This window comes from Apteryx rowi, unplaced genomic scaffold (assembly GCF_003343035.1).
Source record: "Apteryx rowi isolate R43461 unplaced genomic scaffold, aptRow1 scaffold_61, whole genome shotgun sequence".
Classification (NCBI taxonomy): domain Eukaryota; kingdom Metazoa; phylum Chordata; class Aves; order Apterygiformes; family Apterygidae; genus Apteryx; species Apteryx rowi.
The window spans coordinates 894,068-916,361 of NW_020450883.1; the positions used below are offsets into that span (position 1 = coordinate 894,068).

The window sequence follows — 22,294 nt, forward strand, 5'->3', positions numbered from 1 at the left end:
AAATAATTTTTCTGAGAGTTAGGCCCCATTTGACATTACATTCTCTTCTGGACTTAAAATATAATATGCTAAAGCACCTTTTCTTGCTTGTTCCTTTCTCTTTGTAGGAAAACCTGAGCAAACTAAAACTGACATGGTCCTTGTACTTATTTCCTAATTGTCAGATGTTTCTTTTGAAGAGTTGAAAGTTAGAACCTTATAATAGCCTATAAAGACCTCTGGGACAGGTGGATGCTACTCAAGTTCTTTTAAAAAGAAAATGGGGATGCACTTAAAATATATCCAGTCTTTGGCTTCAACACAATATTGTGCTTAAAATTTTCAGGGACTGCTAATAGAGTTAAAAGAAATGGTATAGTTTTTTTTTTTTTGCTCTTAATCTATGGGAGTTAATCAAGCAATGATGTGTCCATAAATACATGGAATCCTGGAATGTCATATTTGTTCAGACAGTATCTTCTCCTGAGCTGTCCTTACCCCTAGAAGAAGCAAAGAGGAGGGGAAATGAGGAAGATCTGAATTAAAGATAGAGGTGTTTTTCTCATGTAGAATTTTTATTTTTTATTTTTTTTAAATTGCAGACTGTAGTCTGTTCTACAGTTTGTCACTTATAAATGTCTACTTTCTTTTGCAGTGCACCTGCAGGAGAGACATGGTGACAATATCCATGGACATCTTTGTGAGGAAGTTTCAACCAGACAGATACCAGCTGTGGAAACAAGGGAAGGATTTATACACCATTGATCATACAAAACCAACTCCTGAATCAACACCTGAAGTAATGGCCTGGCTGCAGCGAAGAAAGAAAATAAAAGATGTGCCCAAGTGGTATTTGTGCTTCTTTAACTTTCGTTTAGTTGTCTAAAATATGATGTCAATTTTATTTTCATTTCTTTTGTGCCCCTTTCTCTGATGTTCCATTTGAATTCATTTACTTTATCTAAAGTTTATTTTTCTATTTTCTTCCTTAACATGAACTCAGGGACAAGCAAGTCCTTTTTCAGAGTGACTGTGAAAAACTTACTCAACTTACAAGCTACATGCATAGCTGAAGTTGATGCATATAGACAGCATGAAAATACGTTCCATTGCAGTAGTAAGGATCTTCCTTTTGTAAAGATACATTCCATTTAAATTTTCAAGGTCTGGATGGTTGTCTTTGTTTCTAGTGACATCTGCAACCAAAAGACAAGAGAGAAGTCCCCTGCAAGTTGGGCTAAAGGTTATTCTTAAACTGGAAAAACATGGCATGAAGTTGTGGCAGTTGTGTGGAGTCTCTAGCAATAGCCTTAGCCCTCATTACCTTCTAGCTCTGAGGAGGTATTACTGCCTACTTGGCAGACTCTCACAGTGCAGTTGCCAAAACCTCTTTGTCTACCACAGGTCAATTACAGATCAAAATTGGTGTAAGGAAAACCTTAATCCCAGTTGTTGACACTGACATCCTAACGTAATGAGGAAAAAAGGGTTTTTGTCTCTGAAGCTGTCAAAGCTTTGACTTATTAAAGTTTTTCCATAACTGTATCCAGTTTCATGGTCTGTTTTTTTTTTTTTTCATTGCATAAGCATTTTCCAAATATTAATGCTTTCCTCTTTTGCTCTTATTTAATGGGACCTTTATTGATTGCATTTTTCATTATCTATTAAGGATCTAGCTTAACGCAAGGATCTAGCTTAACCCTAGGTTCTAGGTAGAGGTGAACAGTTTTTTTGGTATCTAGTTAATGCAGGGTGCAGTTTGCTAGGTTAAATATAGTACTTATTTTTTAAAGAAAACTTTTTGTCTTCAAATTGCTTTATAATATAGTTATATTAGCCAGCTTACTCTTAAACTGGGAATTTCCTCTTTGTAAGTGAATGTATTTTTTGTGGAAAGTGATAGGAAAGTGAACTGGGAGAGAAAAGAAACAAGTATTGTTAAATAGCATCAGTTCTGGAAAGATAACCAGTCAAGAAGCTCAAAAGCCTGTTTGTTAGTCTCCAGATAAGTACAGGTAACATTGCTGTAGCATGACACCGACTTGGACCAATGAATTTTGGTTTCTGGTGAGCTGTCTGGACCATCCTTACAGCCCCAGCTTTCAGTCTTCTGCTGGGTAGAGGTTCCCTCTTTTGCCTGATTAGCCTGCTTCTTGGGCTGATACTGTGCTTCAAAACAAAGGCATTTTGGACCTATCTAATACTGTGACAACAACCAGAGCAAATATATGTGTTTTGGTCCTAGGTAATGTTTCCTATTCCATTCAGTTGGCTGAATTAAATTCAGTGGATTGTAGTCTGCTGCCTTGTTCAGTTTGGACCCTTTCTGGAATGGCATTTTTTTTTAGTCTTGTACTATTTTTATACCTTTAAGAGAGACAGCTTAACATACAGGTAGTTCCCCAGAATGAAACAGCAGACACTCAAGATGATATTGGGAGTCCTGTTCTAGAGTAGGTGGTAGCAAAGTGGTAGGTGGTAACAAAGTGGAGTTAATGCCCCATAACTGGTCATCACTACTTCTGAACAGATCCTACCAGATGTTGCAAAAGCTCTTGGTTGCAGGGTCAGTTTCAAGACGTTGAAAAGAGGGGAAGTGAATTTTCAAAAAGAAAGATACTTACTACTGGGGATGGATCTCACTTCAAAAATGTTTTTGAAGCTTTTAGAGATTATAAGAATTTATCAGTTACAACTTTTATACTTTCTTTTGTTGCCCATTATTTCATGTAAGACATATGCATTGAAGAAAAAAATTACTGCTTTTGAAGTAACAAAACTTGACTGGCAAGAGTCATTCTTTAGTTCCCAAAGCTTTCACAAGAAGGGCTTTTTAGTACTGGATTCTCTTTGAAGTATGGCTTAAACATGTTGCTTCTCCCTGTTTCTCTGTTGTCCCTCTAAGAACCTGTTATTAATTTTGTTGAAACATCTGTGTTGTTTAAAAAATCAACCCCCCCAAAAGTGCTGCATGATTTACCCACTTGAAAATTCTGTATGTGTATAATACTAGCCTACACACATAGAGAGAGAGTAGTTTGTTTAGTTGTTTGAATGCCATTTTGCCCTGCACTAAGTTTCACTGTATGCACTGTACAACATAAATAGCTGGGTTTACAGCTGGACCAGCAGTGATTCATTTAATATAGCTCTTACTTATTTGGGTAGCTAGTTTTAATTAAAAGCAAAGACTTTATAATAATTATACTAAAAGTTTTATCGTAGGAACGCATGAACTGATTTTATGCACTTAACTAAACTAGTAGACACATTCTTGTCCTGTTTAATTCTTAATTTGGCTTTCGTTCAGTTATGATAACAATGCATGATGCAAAGGGAGAATAACATGTTTATACAGTTTCCCTTCTACAGTAATGTGTTGATTGAAAATGTGATCATTTTGATTATGGAAATAGGACAAGTTCCAACAGAGTAAAATCAGATATATCAGCTGTGGGAGTCTTCATAAATATGGGGACAGAGCGAGCTTAACTGATATTTGTAGTTGAGACATTTTGCTATAATATAACGGATAATGACTGCATATAAGCAGTAATAATATAGGCAGTTATGTGAATTGATGGGCATGGTTCCTATGTCAGCAAATTTTCTAGAAATTACTATTTTATAGTGAGGATGTTGAAAGATATACACTGGTGGATGAAGGATAAAGTGGAAGGGATAACAAAACATTTCTCTGGAGACATCTAAAGGCTAAGACGCGAGGCCCTTTGTGAATTCCTGGTGTTCCTGGCATTGGTGGGCATTTATCACTAGTGTGTCTGTCTGGGAACCTGAAGCGTGATGAAGTAGCAGGTACAATCGTCTCCTCCTACCATACCAAACTGTAGAATTTGAAAACAGACTCTAGTCTCCTGTTACTTTTATTCTGAGCATGTAAATTATGATCCAGTTTTTGGCAGGGGCTACCAACTGTCTTGTTTCAGCATTGCACTTCTACTTTTGAAAAGGTAGCAAAAACTTGTCCTGAAGACTTTATTTCAACTTCATTTTTAAACAGAATTACAAGATAGATTGCTTAATATAATAGCTAATTAAAATGTTTGGGGATAAAGAATTTTCCTCCATTCAGATTTTTGTCCTTAGTGTTAAAATGCATATAAAATCCTCATAAATATCAAACCAAACTTGATTTTACGAGGTTATTCAGACTAGTGTTTTATTAGCTTTGGGGTTTTGAACTATCGCCTGATTTTAGTGCAACTGAGCATGTTTTGTCTTCATTACTTTTTTTTAAGGGTTGGTCTCTTTCAGGTACAGAAGAATGGTTCATCAAAAATCTAGTTTGGTTGCTCTTTAAGTAATAGTTACTTAAGGTTATTTTACTTTTACATTTTAATAACTTTTCCCACAGGATGGTGATAAAAGATTAGAAGGTTAAATCCAATCAATTGTTAATCTATCATTTAATAAATTGTAAACACTATCTCAGCACAAAAAGATGAAAAATTGTCATTTTTTTACCACTTTAAGCAGGTGAAAGGGACATATATATTGGTAAACGTTTTATCTTATCCAAGACAGACGTTCTGCACTGACAGCAATATCTCTTATAACAGCTTCCAGCACACCAGATCTCGATCTAAAAAGCTTAAAACTCCAGAGGATGAGAAAATATCTGCTATGGTAGCTGGTGCAGAAATCATAGTGACAGAAGCAGCCACTGATGACTTCAAGGTCAATGGAAAACCAGGAGAAAAAGTGAGACTGGTAAATACAGGGGAGTCTTCTGGGGAAGAAGAAAACAATAATGGAATGCAGCTGGATCAACATTTGTTGGATAATGTCAAGGTCTCAGGTGAGATAAGGACTGATTATGTTTCACGTGTAAGTCATAGGCTGTTGATATTCTAATGCCACAAATCAGTGGATGTTAAAGATAGTATTATTCTAAGTAGCATACTAAAAATACTTATTTATAAAGTTATGCAGAGAAGATTGATGTACTGTAGGAATGAGAGAATGACCAAATTATTATTTTGAGCTGAGAGCAACATCACCCTAGCTGTTTTATTCAGGTGTTTTTTAAAGGGGCAAAAAGGACTATACTTATTACATTTCTTCAATAGCTTGTACTGAAGAATTTTTATAGAAAATGGTATGGACTCTCTTGACACTGAAACAAACAGTATAAAACATACATGTTTGAAATATGCTACATATATTTACATTAAGGAAACTGCATATTAGAAGCAGTCTATATTTTGCTTCTGCACAAAAATGCTCACTTTTGAAACTCTAGAGTTCTCTTCAGTTTCCCTTGTATTGTCTGATAATGCAGGTTACATAGGGCTTGTGAAGTCTAAGAAGGTTTTTTTCTCCCCACACCTTTTTTATACCAATATACTTGATCTGTTCTGGAGTTTATCCCTTGTGTTAAATTTGATTTTCATTGTAGTTGAGGTATATTGTTCACCTTCCTGTTCAGAAAGGCAAAATGCAGTCTTATCAAGTTTGTGTAAAGTCCTGTTGGTTTCATGTTGGTACTGAAAATATGCTTGCACATATGGGCAGTGTTTCTCTGATTGCAAATATTAATGGTTATATCAGTCAGAGATGATAAACACCAGCATTGAAGCAACATTAAAGACGGCAAAGGCAGTAGTACTCCAATATGGACGCTTAGAAATTGCTGCTTACAAATTAGTTTGTGCTCTTTGAATCAAAGCCATTCCAGGTGTAGTTGAATGCTCTTTTCTTTAAAGGTGCTAGTTCCTTGCAACTTTCCCCAACTTTAATAGAAGTTTGGGGACTTCATGAACACTTGGAAACTAATGTTTAGTTGCCATTCTGTGCTCGTTGCCAAGAGAAGAGAAAGCAGAGAAGAGTGGAGGGCTGTGCTTTTTCTTTGTGCCACTGAAGGGTAGTCCCTGGATCTTTGTAGGGAGAGGGAGCTTTTGGATGTGATCAGAAATGCCCTTGCTCACACTGGAGCTGATGGCTTATCCTTTATTACCTCTAGCTAGTACATCCTTGGTGTTCAGTCAAGGCAGTATTCTTCATACCCACAGATTCTGTTTCGGTTTTGGATGGGCTTTATATGACTAAATTTTATAATCAGAAATGAAATTTTCAGAAAAGCTAATTCAAGTAACCACTGTAAAGAAAAAAAAAAAAAAGAGACTTTTCAGAGATCATTTCTTTTAAAATCTTGGATGTGACATATTTAAAATGCATTGTGGTGTGTGGCAGAGTTCCTTAGGAACATGTTTTTTGAGGGACCTTTCCAACCCAGTGTTGTCTCTATTCTATGGAAACACCAGCAGATAAAGAATTCTGATAATGTAAAATACAGACAAATTCACTCTTCATCATCTTTGAGGTATAAAAATACACTAATTAGTTTTCAATTTTAGATGAGTGCTATTGTTTGCAAAATATTCTTGATACCTATTTTAAATATATTTTCCTAATTGTAAACCATTGACCTCTCTTTATTTACAGTTTTCCAAACAGGCATAATAGGTATAAATGCAGAGTATGAAGTTCAATATAACAACTTTTTATGTTGTTTTTTTCTCCAACTAGTCAGAGTGCTTGTAGGCTGTAAAAATAAACGAGCTACATTAATAGTGATTATTTTAAATGACATAAAAATACTCCTGTAATTCAAATAAAAACTACCAATTAAAAAGATTAAGACTATATTTCACACTCCAAACTCAAAAAGATTTTTTTTTAATTTAAATTATTTTGATCAAACCTATTCTACATGTTTGTGTATGCCTTCCTACTACTAGTACTTCTTCTACTTTCTTCCATATGATTTCTAAATGAAGAACTAAGCTTTGAATTTGAATAATGCAGATTGTTATGAAATTAAATATAGTATTATAAAGTGATATTTATTAACAAAAATATTCTTGATCCGTAGAAAATGTCTGTTCAGACTCATTTTCCAGCCCTGTTCCAGTAACAGAAGAAAAAAATACTGAAGATGAGGACAAGACAGATTCCAGTCATCCTCCGCTTACATTTGAAGATTCTGTGCCTGCCCTGCCCACTCCTCATAGATGCAGAAAAGAAGAGAGTTTGAAATCTCAGAATCAGTCTATGTCAGCCATACCATACCATAAGTCACAGGGACATATTTCTGAAGCAGAGAGCGCAGAGAAACTGGAAAGCATCTCTACAGAGGATGATGTCAGTGACTTAGAAAGCATTGAAAGTAGCTTGGAAAATGGAGAAACACCTGTTGTAAAAAAGGATGAAGATGATGGCACAGAAACATCCAGTGTACGTGAAGCAAATTACATGATTTCTTTAAATCAGGAATACATTAATATAATGTGAATGAACGTGTTTCTAACGAGACCTGATACAGTCCATATTAAAGCACTTAAGAAAATACATAACCTTAATCAAATGCTAATTTGAATACGTTCTGAAGTGTTCAAGCAAAAGTACATTCTACAAAAGTAGAATGTTTTTGCAGCTTACTTGTTGAGGTATTTTCATTCTGATTTTAGCTATCTAGTAATCTCACATTATACCTGTGAATCTGAACTGTCAGTGACTATAGTTGAGCTGCTCCCATTTTCTCTGCCTGCCAGTATGGTGAAGGCTAGCAGCTTTAATTACTGCTATTAACATGAATAAAAATTATTAGACATGAGTACTGTATTTGATGCCATGTTTCAAAACAGTTTTTCAAAAAATGGCTGTTTTGGCCCAGTCTTAAGGACAGTCAACAGTATAACAGTGAGGAAGTACATGGTAATTTATTTTTGGTCTGGTGCACTTCTCAGGGTGAGAAGTGGATGGAGCAAAGCTGAGGATCATTTCTGCATCAGGTTTTATGGAAACAAAATCTGTTTTCATTCCATTACATCATCTGACATAGCTTTTTCTGCCAGCTCCCTTTGATCCCAGCCAAGTATTCACTTGAAGGTATGTCTTCATCTACAGAAGTCTTTTGGACATTCTTTTCTTGCTTTAGTTAAAATTGAAATGAGCAAACCAATACATAGTATTGGAGTTGTTAGAGTAGGTGAATCCTCAGGGAGTGGCTAGAGCAGGATAATGCAGGTAGTATGATTTCGTGGTCTGAAATTTACTATTCTTTTTGATTTTGGAGATGGCTGGAAACATTTAAAGGAAAAGACCCCTCTAGTAAAATTATTATCAGTTTTAATTTTTAAATAATGTGTTTATTAGAACATTAGGTGCCATTAGGACACCTTGCACTTTTTTTCTTGTTATTCTGCTATGTAGGGTGGGCAGGTTTGACTTCAGGAAGCATAATGAAAAATTGAGCTGTGCAGGTAGTCACAGTATCTTTCTGAGTGGCTGATTCAATCCCAATTTGTTAGAGAGAGCAGAGAATCTTCTGCCAGATTGCTGGACTTATGGTAAATGTATTTTAGAGGTCAAAGTAAAATCACACTCACCCTACTACAGACATGAACTGCGCACTAGTGATTTTTTTGCAGCGTTGCGAGATTTAATAATCCTGACTGCCACCCTTGCACTGTAACAGTGTAGAGGACTATGAACATCATCTCAGCATTGTAATCATCATGTTTTAGAGGTTATATTTATCTCTTTCTGTGCTTCTCAGCCATTTATATTAGTGTTTTCAGATATTTTGCAGTATAACTGCATACTCTTTCCTTCTTGCTGTAGTAAAGAAGTGTGTTGTACAGATGCATTTGAAAAGGCAGATCTTCTTTTCCTTTTTACTTAATTGGTAACTTCTTCTGTGGATAGTACCTTGTTTTTGATTTAGTTCACATTTTATAGTAGGGTTTTTTTTTTATAACCCTCAAAGCTGTCAGGGTGTGTGTGTATAGGTTATACACAGGATATTGAGGAACAGAATGGTGTGGTATGTGAGACTCCTTATATGATAAGCAATTGGTTTACTTTGTGATTTTCCCCCATACCACTGACGTTTGGAGTTGGGAAGGTGGCACTTTTAGAGGTTGGAGAGTTCGTTTTAGTTCTTGAAGTTTGGCTGTCTTCAAGATGAATGTTATATATCTTAGGGCATTTGAGGAAAAAAAGAATGTCCTGGTATCCCAATCTAAAATATTAATCGTATACGAGGACTCTGATTTCTTATCATCTCGACTCCTGGTCCTTTTTTACTTCCAACAGGATAGTGCTTCCTCAAGTATTTGTACTCTTTTGCACATGATGTCAGTGGATTGTTGCCTCTCAGCAACAGTTAGTGGCTATATTGTACTTCTGGCTGTGCAGAGTTGTTTGGGCTGCTCTTCCAAATACCACCTGAACAAAACAGGATTTGGGCTCTGTAAATGTAGGAAGGCCTGGAGTAACCTCCCCTCAAATCATTTGTGTTTGAAAAAGCTTACATATAGTTCCTTTTGATTCAGGGCTGTTTTGGAGTGGTGATCCTGCAAAAATAAAGTGCTGTTTTAGGGATTGAATGAATGGAGAAATCAGATTATGGTTGGTTGTAGACTTGAGGGAATTTTTGCCCTCCCTGTTGATAATGATATTTTTAATTCGCAGTTTGAGTGCAGTGGGAGTCTTACCAGAAGGGCCCTGAAGTCCCTTGTGCACAAGCGCATGGACTAAGATGATACCTTCTCCAGAGGTATTTCTCTACAGTATGAAAGAAGAAAGAGAATAATAGAAAGGCAAAACCATCTAAAATCTAGAAGACAAGATTATACAATAATGCAAGTTGGCTGTTGTGCAACATGATATCTTCTGATTGCTCCTATTTGACTAAAAATAACTTTCAAAAATTCTATAGGACAGAAATATTTTTATGTTAGTTTATACAGACTATAGGTTTCACATGTTGTTTTCAAGCACGGGCAGACCTGAAGAAGAACCTTTGGTCTCTTCACGGGTGTGTTTTGTGGTGGGTGGGAATCTATGATGCTCTTTCTTGTCTGGTTTTGCAGTCAGGTTCCTGCCAGCCCTCTAGTTCCCCCAAAACCTGCTGAAAGTTTTGACTGGAAGTTTCCTGACCTCAGAAATGTACTCTCTTCTTTTGGCAAAATCTAGGAATTATTTCTGGTGCTGTTTTTGAGAAATAATCTGATGGGATCTGATTTTTCCTTTTTAAAGATTCTGAACTATGATGTTAGTAGTAATTGCTTGCAGTTTCCAGATTGAAAATGGTATGGTTGCACTGAAGAATAAAACTTCGTACTTTTCAACAGAATATTGCAATCATCAAGAAGGAACTGTGTCAAAATAGTTGTGGCAGTCTTATGCAGAGAATATAAATATATATTAATTTTCAGCTGGTGTTAATCTTTATTCAGTCAATGTGGCATTTTTTTTTAAGTGTCTATTAATGTTTGCTTTTGTTTTTCTATAAGGGCAAAGATATTTAAGTAATAGAATTTAACCATTAATTCCTAAATTCCCCTTCCTAAATTCCTTCCTCCCTCCTTATTCCTGGGAAAAAAAAAATGCTGCATACTTTTCTCAGTGTAATACTATTCCACTGTGTGGATTTAGTTCAAATTTTTTTTCAGAAGGTAAATGAATCATTGCCCCAACTGCTAGATTAAAAAAAAACAAACGAATATTTTATTGGTGTAGAAGAGGTGCTTTGAATACCATAACAGGCACCTATCTAACAAATTCAACATCTTTGCTCATTTATAGAGGAATGATTTTGTTCATCAATATTAACTTTGCAAAGCAACAAACTAAATTTGTTCTGTTTTTTCCTTTTTAGTCAGCAGAAATTGAAAGAAAGCAAGCATCTAAGAGTTGGCGTCATCCACTAAGTAAACCCCCAACTAGATCTCCAATGACTTTGGTTAAACAGCAAGCAACTAGTGATGAAGGTGAGTGTACTATTTAATACGTCTCTCTGATTATCTTTTTCTGTCTATATGATACCAGGCATTTGCAAAAACAACAGGGGTGAAATAAATTCTTTCTATGCAAGGAAATGTAAACAATGTAGCAAAATTGCATTGAAAAGCTTTCAGCGTGGTCTCTGAATCCACAGGTCCTATACTTTTTCTCTGTTTTTACTCAAATTCTTCTAAAAGCATTGCATTTGTCTTCACAAGAAGTTCCAAACAATAGTGAGTCATACAAACTGCTGTGCATATTCACCAATCAAATCTGCCTTGTTCAAATTTGTTATAATAAAGTTATAATTACAGTTATAAATACTATATTATATATTCAAATTCAAATGTATTTAAGAGCAAGTTTTTCATAATGTATACATAGCTAAAAATACCATAAAAATCTTTTAAATAGAGATCTTAGGTGTAAGCCCTGGTCCTCTATATTGCTTTAAATTTATTTTTTCCTTATTGTCTTTTAGACATTTGGGAAGTGGTTCTTTTAAGATACTGTAGTTCTTGTTCATGAAAAAGGCTACTGGCTTCTGAACACCATCAGAACTTTACCAAGAGCTGGGTTTTCTTAGTTTCAGATGGAAAGAATGAACTTCTGTCTCCCTGTAGATTTGGTAAAACAATTTTACTATATTGTTTTAAAACAGAGTCATTTAAAAAATGATTTTGAGCATATCCCATCTACATTTGTCATACCTCTAGATATGGTAATAGCTGTGTCTAATAAGTAGTGTACAAGATGTTAAAACTAAGGGCCACATTTCCACCAATCAAAGAGAGCTGGAAAAACGTGGTTCTGTTTTCAGACCTAAAAAAATAACCTTTGCGTATTTGAAAGCAGCCAAAGCACTCCTCTGTGTTTCCCCAGCTGCGCAATTCTTAAGGAATTTTAACAGAGCGATTTTCTGTTTGTTCTCTTGTGGAAAAAAACAACTGTAAACAAGGTAGAAGGCCTGTCTAAGACTGAGTTTCAGATATGGCATTTAGATATTTTAAGTAATGGGTTGTTGGTTTTTTTTAATGCTGAGTAGTGACCACCAAGTTCCATTTGTTAACTTAATTATCTAAATAAGAAGCCTAATGTAATAATTATGAACAAGCTGGACCTATCTGCATTGTAGATCACAGGTAGGCATATTATCATATACTACATGATACCTTCAGGTACTTTAAGTAATGAAATTAAGTAGAATTTTAAAGAAGAAACAGTAGCTTGTGTGATAGTAATGATGATAAACCACAGTGATCTACAGAACAGAGTCCTCTGCACAGTAAATAAGTAAATAAATAATTCTGCAATCATAAAATTCAGTGCTCTAACTAGATACCACAGTGACTGATAAAGTTGAAATAATACTCAAAGCTTCTCAGACTGTCTTTATTAGGGATATTAACTGAGTGCTTTAGCTCGAGAGAGCCACCATCTTGTGTGGACGGACTGCAAAAGGTAAGCAGTTTATCCAAGAAAGGGATTTGCTGTTCTGAAGGAAATAGAAAAAGTAAATCAGCTTTACCCAGCAATCACATATACGGCCAGCTGAAGTTGATGAATAAAGCTACTTTATTCTATCAAATGTAGCTTGTGAAGCTTATTGAACTGTGCATCAACCTATCCATCAAATGGAAACAAATACATGCCTTGTTCATATTACCTTAACAATTTAGTTCTGTAACTCATAGATCTTTCAGGTACTGTTCTCCAAAATCTCTTCAGCTCACAGAACTGGAGATTGGTTCTCACACTCCCTTAACCACTGGGATACTCTGTGTAATGCAGAATGCAGCTAATATCCCCTCTGTGGCCCCAGTTCTGGTTCCAGGCATTGCTACGCGCTCCAGTGTTCGCCTGCAGTTTGTAGCTGGGTATTTGTCTAGTGCTCTTATTTTATACTTTTAAGTGGTGCAGGAGCCTTGTTGGGCTTTGTGATTTTATTCTTTCTCAGTTATTACCTCTAGTGAAGAATGGTTGTTTCTTTCAGCTGCACAAATAGACTCCCTTCAAAGAGAGGCAGCTTGCCTATTAATTGGCTTTTTTTTTGTAACTACGCAATATTTTGCTTTTAGTTAGCACCAATTTAAGCACGGTTGAACTGCATGCTGTAATTATAACTAGTCCCCTGGCCAGACATCTCCAACCTTTTTTGAAACGTAAACTCATTTCTTCTTTCTCACTATTTTGAAAAGGCCACAATCTCTCTCTCCTTTTTCATCTGAGCCTTAGGTTTTCTGGATGCAGTATATCAATTAGCTGTTAAGCATCTTTCTGAAAATTAGGGACAGCTTAGGTCTGTGATCCTTATCTCATATGGATATGTTTGGATAACTTGAGGGGCTAGACAGAGCACATTTCAGAAAGAGTTATGGTAATTTACGCAAAAAGAATGATATTAATATTAAGATTCATCTAGTCAAGTGGTTACAGATTTAAATATGTGGTACGTTGGAGTGAAATTGCTCTTTTTTAATTAGCGATTATATTGTTTGTAGCTGCTGATGTGTTTTTAACATTGGCTGTGGTTAAAACAGGGTAAATTTCCCATCTTAGCATGGACTGTCTATGATATAATCTGGCCAGATGATGATGTGATGACAAAGGTTTGTCAGCCTCAAGGATTCTCCTTTTGTTCTCCTTTTGCAGTGCTATCCAGTAATTTGTCAGCTTCCTGGCATTTTAACAGAACCCTAGCGTCTGAAGGACTTRAAATACATTAATTTGATTATGAATCACTATTCTGTGATCTTCATTTTACGTGAAAGTATCAGCATCCCAACAACAAATCTTATACCAGTATATACGTGCCAGTCTTTCCCGTGTGCATAGTAATTGTCCTTCTTGTAGATAAGGGTATTTTTTGGTTAGGAAAGAAAAGGCAGTTATTTTAAAATCATGACAGGTAGCTCTTAAGCTTGTATGTACTTACTGATTGAAAGAAGTAATTAAGAGTTTTGTTGGAAATGGCAGTTACTGGTATTTTCTACCTGAAAAACTGGAACTTTGATGTTGTATTCATGCATCTGCTTTTCTCTATGATATAATTTATCAGCATGCTTTTGTGAGAACACCAGAAGAGAAACAGTAGATTTTGGTGAATGGGATGTTTATACCCAGGAGAGAGATTAAAGAACGGGACTGAGGGAAGGGATGTTTCCTCCGGCAAGCTCGTTAGCTTTCCTGGCCATCCTGACATGCAAGTCAGATCTGTGGTTGCCAGTCAAAGGAGATTTTTCTGAGCGTGTTCTAGAAAGTTTGTTGTCAGATATCAGGGGAGCAACAGTCAGTATCACTGTACTAATAATTATGTTCCCTTTTATGACTGTGTTTCATCAATATTCTGGAGTTACCAAAGAAAGTAATTCAGCATGTATACTCATGCAGTCCTTGTTCTCTGTGTATTTTTTTTTTAAATGTTGCCAGTTTTGGCTAGGAGAGTATAGTCTCTTGGTACTATAACTTTTGAGTTTGCCTGTCCTTTAAAAAGGTGAAAGTGTGCATTGGATAGATTAGTTTATGTTTTGATTTATCTGGGCCCAACAAAATAATAAATGTAAACAAAATGGAGGAAGGAGAAGATACAGGGTAGTGGTGTTTGTGAAAGTTTTTTTTTTTTTTTAAATGTCTTTGCAGTTCATCCCCAAATCATGTCACTTTTTACTAGTTGCGTAATCTGTTTGTAGTTGTTTCTAATATAGTTAACTTATATTCAAATTAATATATTTGAAGTTCTTCAGTTACAAGGATTCAATTAAGAAGTTCAAGAAAATACAGGTTGTCTGAACCTAATAATAATAATAATAAGGCAGCATTGTTTGACACTGTCAGGTATTTCAGAATTATAATTTTGCAAATAAAATACTATTGTATTTAATAGCATACTGGAATCTTAGCAGAGATTTTCTGTTTTCACTATTAATGGAGAGTCCCTCAGCAGAAATTTATTTTTTTGCTCACAGGATTGCTTGGACATGAAGTTTTATATTTTCTTGTTATCACTGCATACACTACTTAAATGCTTATGTTTCTATATGGATCTGAATGTTTCTTCTCCAGAAAAAAGATTAAAGGATTGGGATAATTGTTCCTTTGGGGTCTACTAGGGTCAGATTTTTGCTCCCCTCCACTTTTTTTTTTTTTTTTTTTTTTTAAGTCTCTCCCTTTGTGTATCTGACTCTTTATTCTCCCTTATTATACTGGTGGGGTGGAATTAATGCTTAAATGAATAACAGCAATGGTGAATACAGGGAACAGGGGAATCGAACCCAGAAAGTGCAATTCTGGCTTCCAGTTTAGAAAAATAAGTGCAGCAATACAGCACGAGCTGCATGTCACACTCAAAATATTAATAGTTTTACATAATGAACCCTGAGCTTATGCTCAGTGCTGGTATATTAGCTTGTGGTAATATTATTCTTTTGTATTTAATGCAGTTATATTTCTGCTCACTTAGGCAATAAAAAAGCAAATTCAGCAGAAGTAGCAAGTATACTGACTTTGGATGCCCATTGATTGGTCCCAGAGATTTCTTTCTAGCAGTGTTTGGGCATGCAACATTAGCAACCGCTTTTAGATTCAAATTGACAAAAATTTTACATTGCCCTAAATGCTGTAATAATAGTCTAAAGATTGAGTTCTGGGGGGGGGGGGTTCTTTTGTACACAGTTTTTAGTGTTTTAAGTAGGATTCAGAAGGTCAAAGTCATTTTGCTTACTTTGTAAAATAAGAACACAGAAAAGGAGAAAGCTATGGAGAATGGAAGGAGTGGCTTGGAAAAGAGTTTGATCAGAGAAATCACTAGTTTTAGAGTTCTATTTTTCCTTGTGTTGTAACAAGAAGTAAAGCTTCCTTTKTTTTTTACGTTCAGGCTCAGCATCCTGTGAGATGTTCTTGAGCTGAAACCGGTATTCAAGTCATATAAGGCACACTCAGGAAAGTCATAAATAGGTTAAACATGCTGAAAAAAGGTAAAATTATACTTGTAGATGCAATTATGATTCTTTTGCTTGAAAGCTTAAAATGCCAGATTCTACTTGAAGATTGTTACTCATTTAGGGAAGAAATATTAACTCTCTTTTTCTGACATTTACTTAGGAGGTAGAGAGGAATCTGTTAACTAGTTGATAGATGCATGTTTATTTTTGCCATATTAATATTAAAGTTTGCATTAACATTTTCACTTCCATACTGCATTGATCTTGTTTTTAAGTGAAGCTTTACTTCTTTAAAAGTACGTTGCTCTTGTGTGGGTAGGAAGGTAGTCAAGTACAAAATTTATATTTTCCGTGCCCCAGTCTCTTTGAGAGACACCAGCATGATCTACCACTTACAACTGTATCAGTACACTAGAAAAAATTGTATCCTATCTGTTCCTGTGGTACTTAATATTATTTCTGATTTGTCTAAATTTAATTTTGAAGAATTGGTTATAATAATTAAGGAAATTAATATAATATAATATAATGATAATATAATGATTAAGGAAAAGTTGTAGCACATAGGTAGCATGCTGTGTCCTGAAAACTCAGAGCTTTGCAAAATTGTGTCAGAATCTCAAGTAGCTATTTAGAAAAGGGAGGTGCTGAAAGGTCAAAGATAGGCTTTCCCTGAATGTCCAGTACTGTTTGTCAAGCTTGTGAGCTAGCAGCTCATCTCCAGAAATGGCAAGAACTGACAGCTCTGATTATAGCCACTGGCAGCTCTTGTCCCTTGACATCTTTCACAAACTGAGCTAATCTCCCTCAGATTGGACATCTACAAATGCCAGGACCAAAACCTAGTCATTATTTTGATTGAAGAGGGGAATACAACCCAGCTACTCTGACCCTTATCTCTCATTTGCTGGACTGTAGTATATGTAATGTTCATTAAGACTAATTATCCTCTAAATGAACCTTGCAATTCTAATTGCACAGGTTTATCAGATAGCTTTAAAATATTATGCAACAATTATATTTTACCTTTTAAAGTGGTGGATAGAACTGCGGACTCAGATACAGAGTCATATATAATTCCTCATTATCAAGTGTGCCAAAATGAAAATGTTATTCCTGCTGTATTAGCACAGTCTCTCAACAGCCTTCTTAGGGTAGCTACAGTGTCAGTAGGCAAACTGGATGTAAAGTTTGCCAAGGAGACAGATGTCTCTTCTGTAAGATTATCTTCCAGAGTCTAGCTTCTGCTTTTATAATTACAGTCCAAAGAGAAACACAGAAAATATATGACTTACATTTAAGGAGGATTAGTTCCCTGGGATATTGGTGAAGAGTATTGCATAATAAGTTATCCTGGTTCCAAGATACCACAGTAGTGATTTTTTTCCAAATTAAAAAAGCAAGCCTGTACAGTTATCATTACCTTTGTCTGTCAAAATCTGAAGCTGCTCTGTAAACTATCACTATTGTAAGTGATTTGATTTTAACGGCAATGTTGTTTTACTAAATGCTTTTTCTTGGCTGAGAAGAGTGTGTAATAATATTTTTTTAATGTACAAAAAAATACGCAAATTGATCCTTGAGAGACATTGAATGCAGTTGTTGTCTAGAGTATGTACTTTATGGAGCATTCACTGGATATTTGCTTTAGTGAACTGTGCTGGGACTGTAGCCTGAAGCTATTGATTTATAATTCCAATTGAAGCATTGATTTATCATGTGAATTTGGAGCTGTGATTGAATCTTTCTGTTCCGAGTCTTCTGTGTTTAATTTATGAAGAAATGCAAATACCCAAGACCTTGCTTCAGCAAAGAACTTTAGCACACACTTAACTTTCAGCATTTGAGTAACTTGGTTCCTCAAAATTTAACCTGTGGTTTGCTCAGAAGCATTTATGCTGGAATGGTATATTGACAAAGGTCAAACTCCAGTGTTTTGTGCTGCCCTAGAGATATAAAATAACCATAAACTAGGTTTTCCCCACTTGGTACTGCTTTTCATCTCTAGAGTGGCATAAAAAAACTTGAGGTTGTTGGTGAATTTGGTCTGTAATGTTTCTAAAACACTGTAAAGGCTTTAGTAAATACTTGGGTACTTATTTGACTGTCCAATACTCTAGGCAGTTTGATCTATGAAAATATATTCCAATTTCTAGAATATGGAAGAAATACCAAATAATTTGGTCATATCTCACTGACCCTTTTTTATTAATAGGTGAGAGATGCCTGAAAATTGGGAGAAAGTTTTTTCTGTTTTTCCACTTTTGTACAAATATGCATATTGAGGAGCAGGTTGGACAAACTTTGTAGAGGGTTTTAGAAAATAGTAATAATTAGATTGTGTGTTAGCTTGGAAAATTCTCGGAAATCAGAAAGAAAATTGGGGAGAAAAAACATACTACACTAATACTTTTACACTAGGAAGGTAATACTTGTTTGTTAACTGCAAGAGGCAATTGGTAAAGGTAGACCATCTCCACTGTTGGTTTTCAGAGACCATTTTTTAAGTGTCCGGAGATTCAAGAGATAATAATTTTAAAGAGAGAGGAATAAGTAAATAAAATACTGTTTTTTGTCTTTATGTGAAGAACCTCGTGTATTTCATTGAATCCTTTATGATGTGCTAATTTTACATCATAGATATCCTTTGACTAAATACTAGCATAAAGGAAACATGATCAGATCGTCAGGCCTAAGTAGTTCTTAATTCTGTAAAATAAATGTAAGTGCAATTTATGTTGTACATTTGGAATTTGATAGCTTAAATGAGCTTTAGTAAACTCTTGAAATTATGCGGAAACTATGGTGTTTCATAAGTTAATCAGCAAATGTGTGTTTGAATGCTAAAGGCAGTTCCTAAAAATTCCAGTCTAATTTATTTTTAGCCATTTATCAAATCTTGTAACTGGTAGGTACAGTGACTGCAAGTGAATTGATTTTGAGTGGAAATTGAAAATTTTGCCCATTAAAGCACTGTAAAAATTTACATGGGGGAATGGAATGGAAAGAACAGCGGGTAATAAATGATTTACAGTGCTGTGAATTAGAACTTTTACTAGAGAGAAGATATCAGCCTGTTTTTAGTTTGTAGACTAATCTTGTAATGCTTTTGCATTGCCAGTTACATTTTTTGCTGATGATATAAGCAGTAAATTTCAGGAAGTTTGCTATTGTTTCTGTTTCGATTTAGACATGGTGCCTCTTTGAACTAAGTTACAAAGACAGTGGATATTCTTTAAATTTGTACTCTGTAAAGATAGGAGAAATTACTGGGATTGCTATAATGCATGATAAAGATGGGAATTTTTACGCATATGTGCTATTTGATGTATGGGGCTATTGATGTAAGAGCACCTCCATTTCTGGGGCCTCATGCCTGGTGGGTCATCCAATTTAATAAGCTTTGATTTTGGCTTTCAGACATAATAAGTACCTGTAATTCTTTTTGAAGTGATTRGCTAGTTCATCTCTTTTAGTATCAGTGAGAATTTGCTGCTTTTGCTTCCACTTAGGTAGCTAGAATTAGTGGACGTCTTTGACAATTTGAGACTTAATTGTTAGGGCTCAATTCTATATTCCATATTTGCCAAAAAGTTTTTTGGCTATTTTGGGAATTCAGAGGATGCAAAACTAGTTTTTAAGCCTGCATATTTTATGTTCCACTGTTTGAAGTAGGAAATGATTTTGTTGTAAGAATAAGTAAGCAAAATAAAATAGAAGTTTTAAAAAATGAAAATGTTATAGGCCTGGAAGATTGATCTTACAGATAAGGTAAATATAACCTGATTCTGTACACTAGGAGTCCTCAGAGCTTTTTTGAGGGAAGCCAGTTTACCAGGAGCACAATAATGTAAGTCAAAGAGGATTTAGTTAGTTTACCGTTTGACCTGGAAAAATGTTGGAGTCCAGTACACTCTGACCGGGTTGTTTTAGATATTCTACACATGGAAGGTTTAATGCATAACACAAGATTTATTTATTTGAAGTAAGTTGAAGTTACATGAGATTTCAGTTGAGCAGAGTGATACAGCAGTGCACTTAAATCACCATACAAGTAGAAATTACATTTAGCAGAGTGTAGCAATTGCAATATAAAGTTCAATACAAACATCAGTTTAGTTACTGGTCTGTACTAATATGCTCACCATCATGAAGCTGAGTGTCCCCAGTCTCTGGGAAGGAATATGTTGGTTGCAACCAGTTCAAGCCCATTGCTCTCTTTTTTTGTTCAACTTTTACCTTGGTAGCAACCATTTCAACAGTACTTTCTTCTGGATCGCCTGAATTATTATTGTGAGGAGGGTCAGGATCAAACCAGATATCTTCTGATCTTTCATCATCCTTGGTATTCATAACAGCCATTGCTTTAATGCTGTGGTAGATTGCCGTAAATGATCCCTATGCATATGGGCATTGGATATAATTTGAGGCTGCAACTTTGATTTTAAGAATTTATGTGGATTCTCTGTGTACCTCACTTACACATCATGTTATCTTTTCTAACCATTTCTTTTTCTTGTTCTAGCATGCTATTCTTACATTTCTCCTCTTCTAACATCTCTGCTACTACTCATAAGCAGCTCCCCAGCAACGAGTACAGCCCTGCTTTTCCCTTTTCTTTTTTCAGCTTGTTAGAACCTTTCTATTTTTTTGAATTCATCCCAAGTATCAGTGGGATCAGTGCAGTGTTTTTCTATCCATGAAAAATCCCAGCTGGATTTTTCCATCCCTCCTTTTCAAATTTATTAGTGAGATTTTTTCCAGTAGTAGTCCCATCTGCAGCCAGTCTTATCACAACCTGTTCTTGATCACAATGCGGTTCTCCTCTGTTAGGTTCTTACTTGCAACTGTAATACCAAATCAGGAATTATGTGTTTGCCAAAGTAATCATTACTGCTATAATGAGTAACAATCATCCTCAGGAATATCCTGCCAACTATGCCAGTTAATGTCAGTGTTCAATACACCCTGACCAGATTCCTTTAAACACATGGAGGGTTTAGTGCATAATACAAAATTGACTTATCCGAAGTTTGTTGATGTTGTGTGGGATTTTGATTTAGCATAGTGGTACAGCAGTGCAATTAAATCACCATACACGTAGAAATTATATTTAGCAGAATGTAGCAGTCGCAAAATACAGTTCAATCATGATACAAACATAAATTTTGTTACTGGGCTCTAATAATATGTGCAAGAAAGGTCAGAGTATCCTAATATCTAAATTAATCTTTCAATTCTATAAACTCTTCTTTTTACAAATTTTTGAAAATTCTTAATTTTTCTGACCTTTCAAAACATTTTGAGGTCTGCTGATACGGGTTCTCTCCACTTTTTTGATATTTTACTTTTTTTAATAAAACAGCCCATTAGTTTCTCTTGTGAGCTAAACCAAATTTATTCCAGGAGCTCTTAGGCTTAGCCTCCAGTGCTTTGATCCAGTATGTCTGTCTTCATATATAATTTTTATGAAAACTGAAGTCTTAATTGATAACTCAGCAATCAGACTCTTTAATCAAATGTGTACATACTTTACAGTACTGTTAAAAGAAATTAAAAGTTCACATTATTATCTTTTGCTATGAAATCTATGGCTTTCATGACTGAAAAAAGGAAGCACAATTCCTGAAATTAAATTTGCTGATATACTGCAGGAGCAGTAAAGTTTCAGAATTGCAAGTCTTTTCCCCTGACTGACTTTTCTCTTTTTCTTTTTTTTTTTTTTAATTATTATTTCCTCCAGGACATTTGAAACTATATATAATGCCTCCCAGGGCTGAGATTATGCTCAACTACCTGAAAAATAACAGATGCTGCTATGCTCTTCATAGCAGAGAATGCTGCTATACAAAGCCAGGAAACATCAGTGGAACATAACCCCAAGCAGCAAAATCATTGTTGAGATTGGCAAAAGAAAATTGTACTGTATTAGCGTCTATGGCTTTTCACATCTGCTAGGTTAGATCAGCAAATACTGGCAACAGCCCATTCTGCAAATGGCCCAAATGTTTTCCTTCTGAGAATCTGAGTTTAACTTAGTAAGCAAAAATTGTTCAAAGCAATGGTATTGAGTGTTGGAACAAGTTTACCACAAACTATTAAACCAATAACATTTGTGAAAACAAACATTTATTTCATTCAAGCTTTATTCACTTACCCATTTGGAAAGCAGCATGGTAACTGATTGTATGTACTTTGTTTCAGAAAAAGTTCCCTTTGTACCAAAACACATTCCAGGATATAATTTTCTTTTTGTCTAGACAGTTTCATATAAGTAATTGTGTAAATCAGAGCTGGTATATCCTAAATGACAAAATTGAAATTAATTACAAATTAATGAATAAATATTATTTTCAGGAATAAATGTGATATCAGGAAATAGGATGGAGTTTGGCATTGCTAACCATCATACAGTATCGTTATTACTAAGACTGAATTATTGTATCATGCAATAAGTTGTAACAACTGTTATTCATTTATATGAAGTCATTAATTAACTCATCAAGTGTTTCTGCATCTTTTTTGAAAACAAAGATTGCTTGTTCTATTCCCTCAGGAATCAA

At 35.1% G+C, this 22,294-nt stretch overlaps 1 protein-coding gene across 17 annotated transcripts in view; it reads left to right on the forward strand.

The window, feature by feature from the left end:
- KDM4C (lysine demethylase 4C) overlaps positions 1–22,294 on the forward strand; it is a 266,672-nt gene that overhangs the window by 141,165 nt on the left and 103,213 nt on the right. For 16 of the 17 annotated variants that reach the window (XR_003256329.1, XM_026083604.1, XM_026083605.1 and 13 more), the window contains 4 exons: positions 635–828; positions 4,560–4,798; positions 6,875–7,236; positions 10,667–10,778. Coding sequence is in view for 16 of the 17 variants with exons in the window: in XM_026083604.1 (XP_025939389.1) it covers positions 635–828; positions 4,560–4,798; positions 6,875–7,236; positions 10,667–10,778 (907 nt within the window). In the remaining variant the exon portion in view is untranslated. Of the gene's footprint in view, positions 1–634; positions 829–4,559; positions 4,799–6,874; positions 7,237–10,666; positions 10,779–21,474; positions 22,044–22,294 lie in introns of those variants that run through there. The other variant, XM_026083620.1, reaches the window with a different exon arrangement.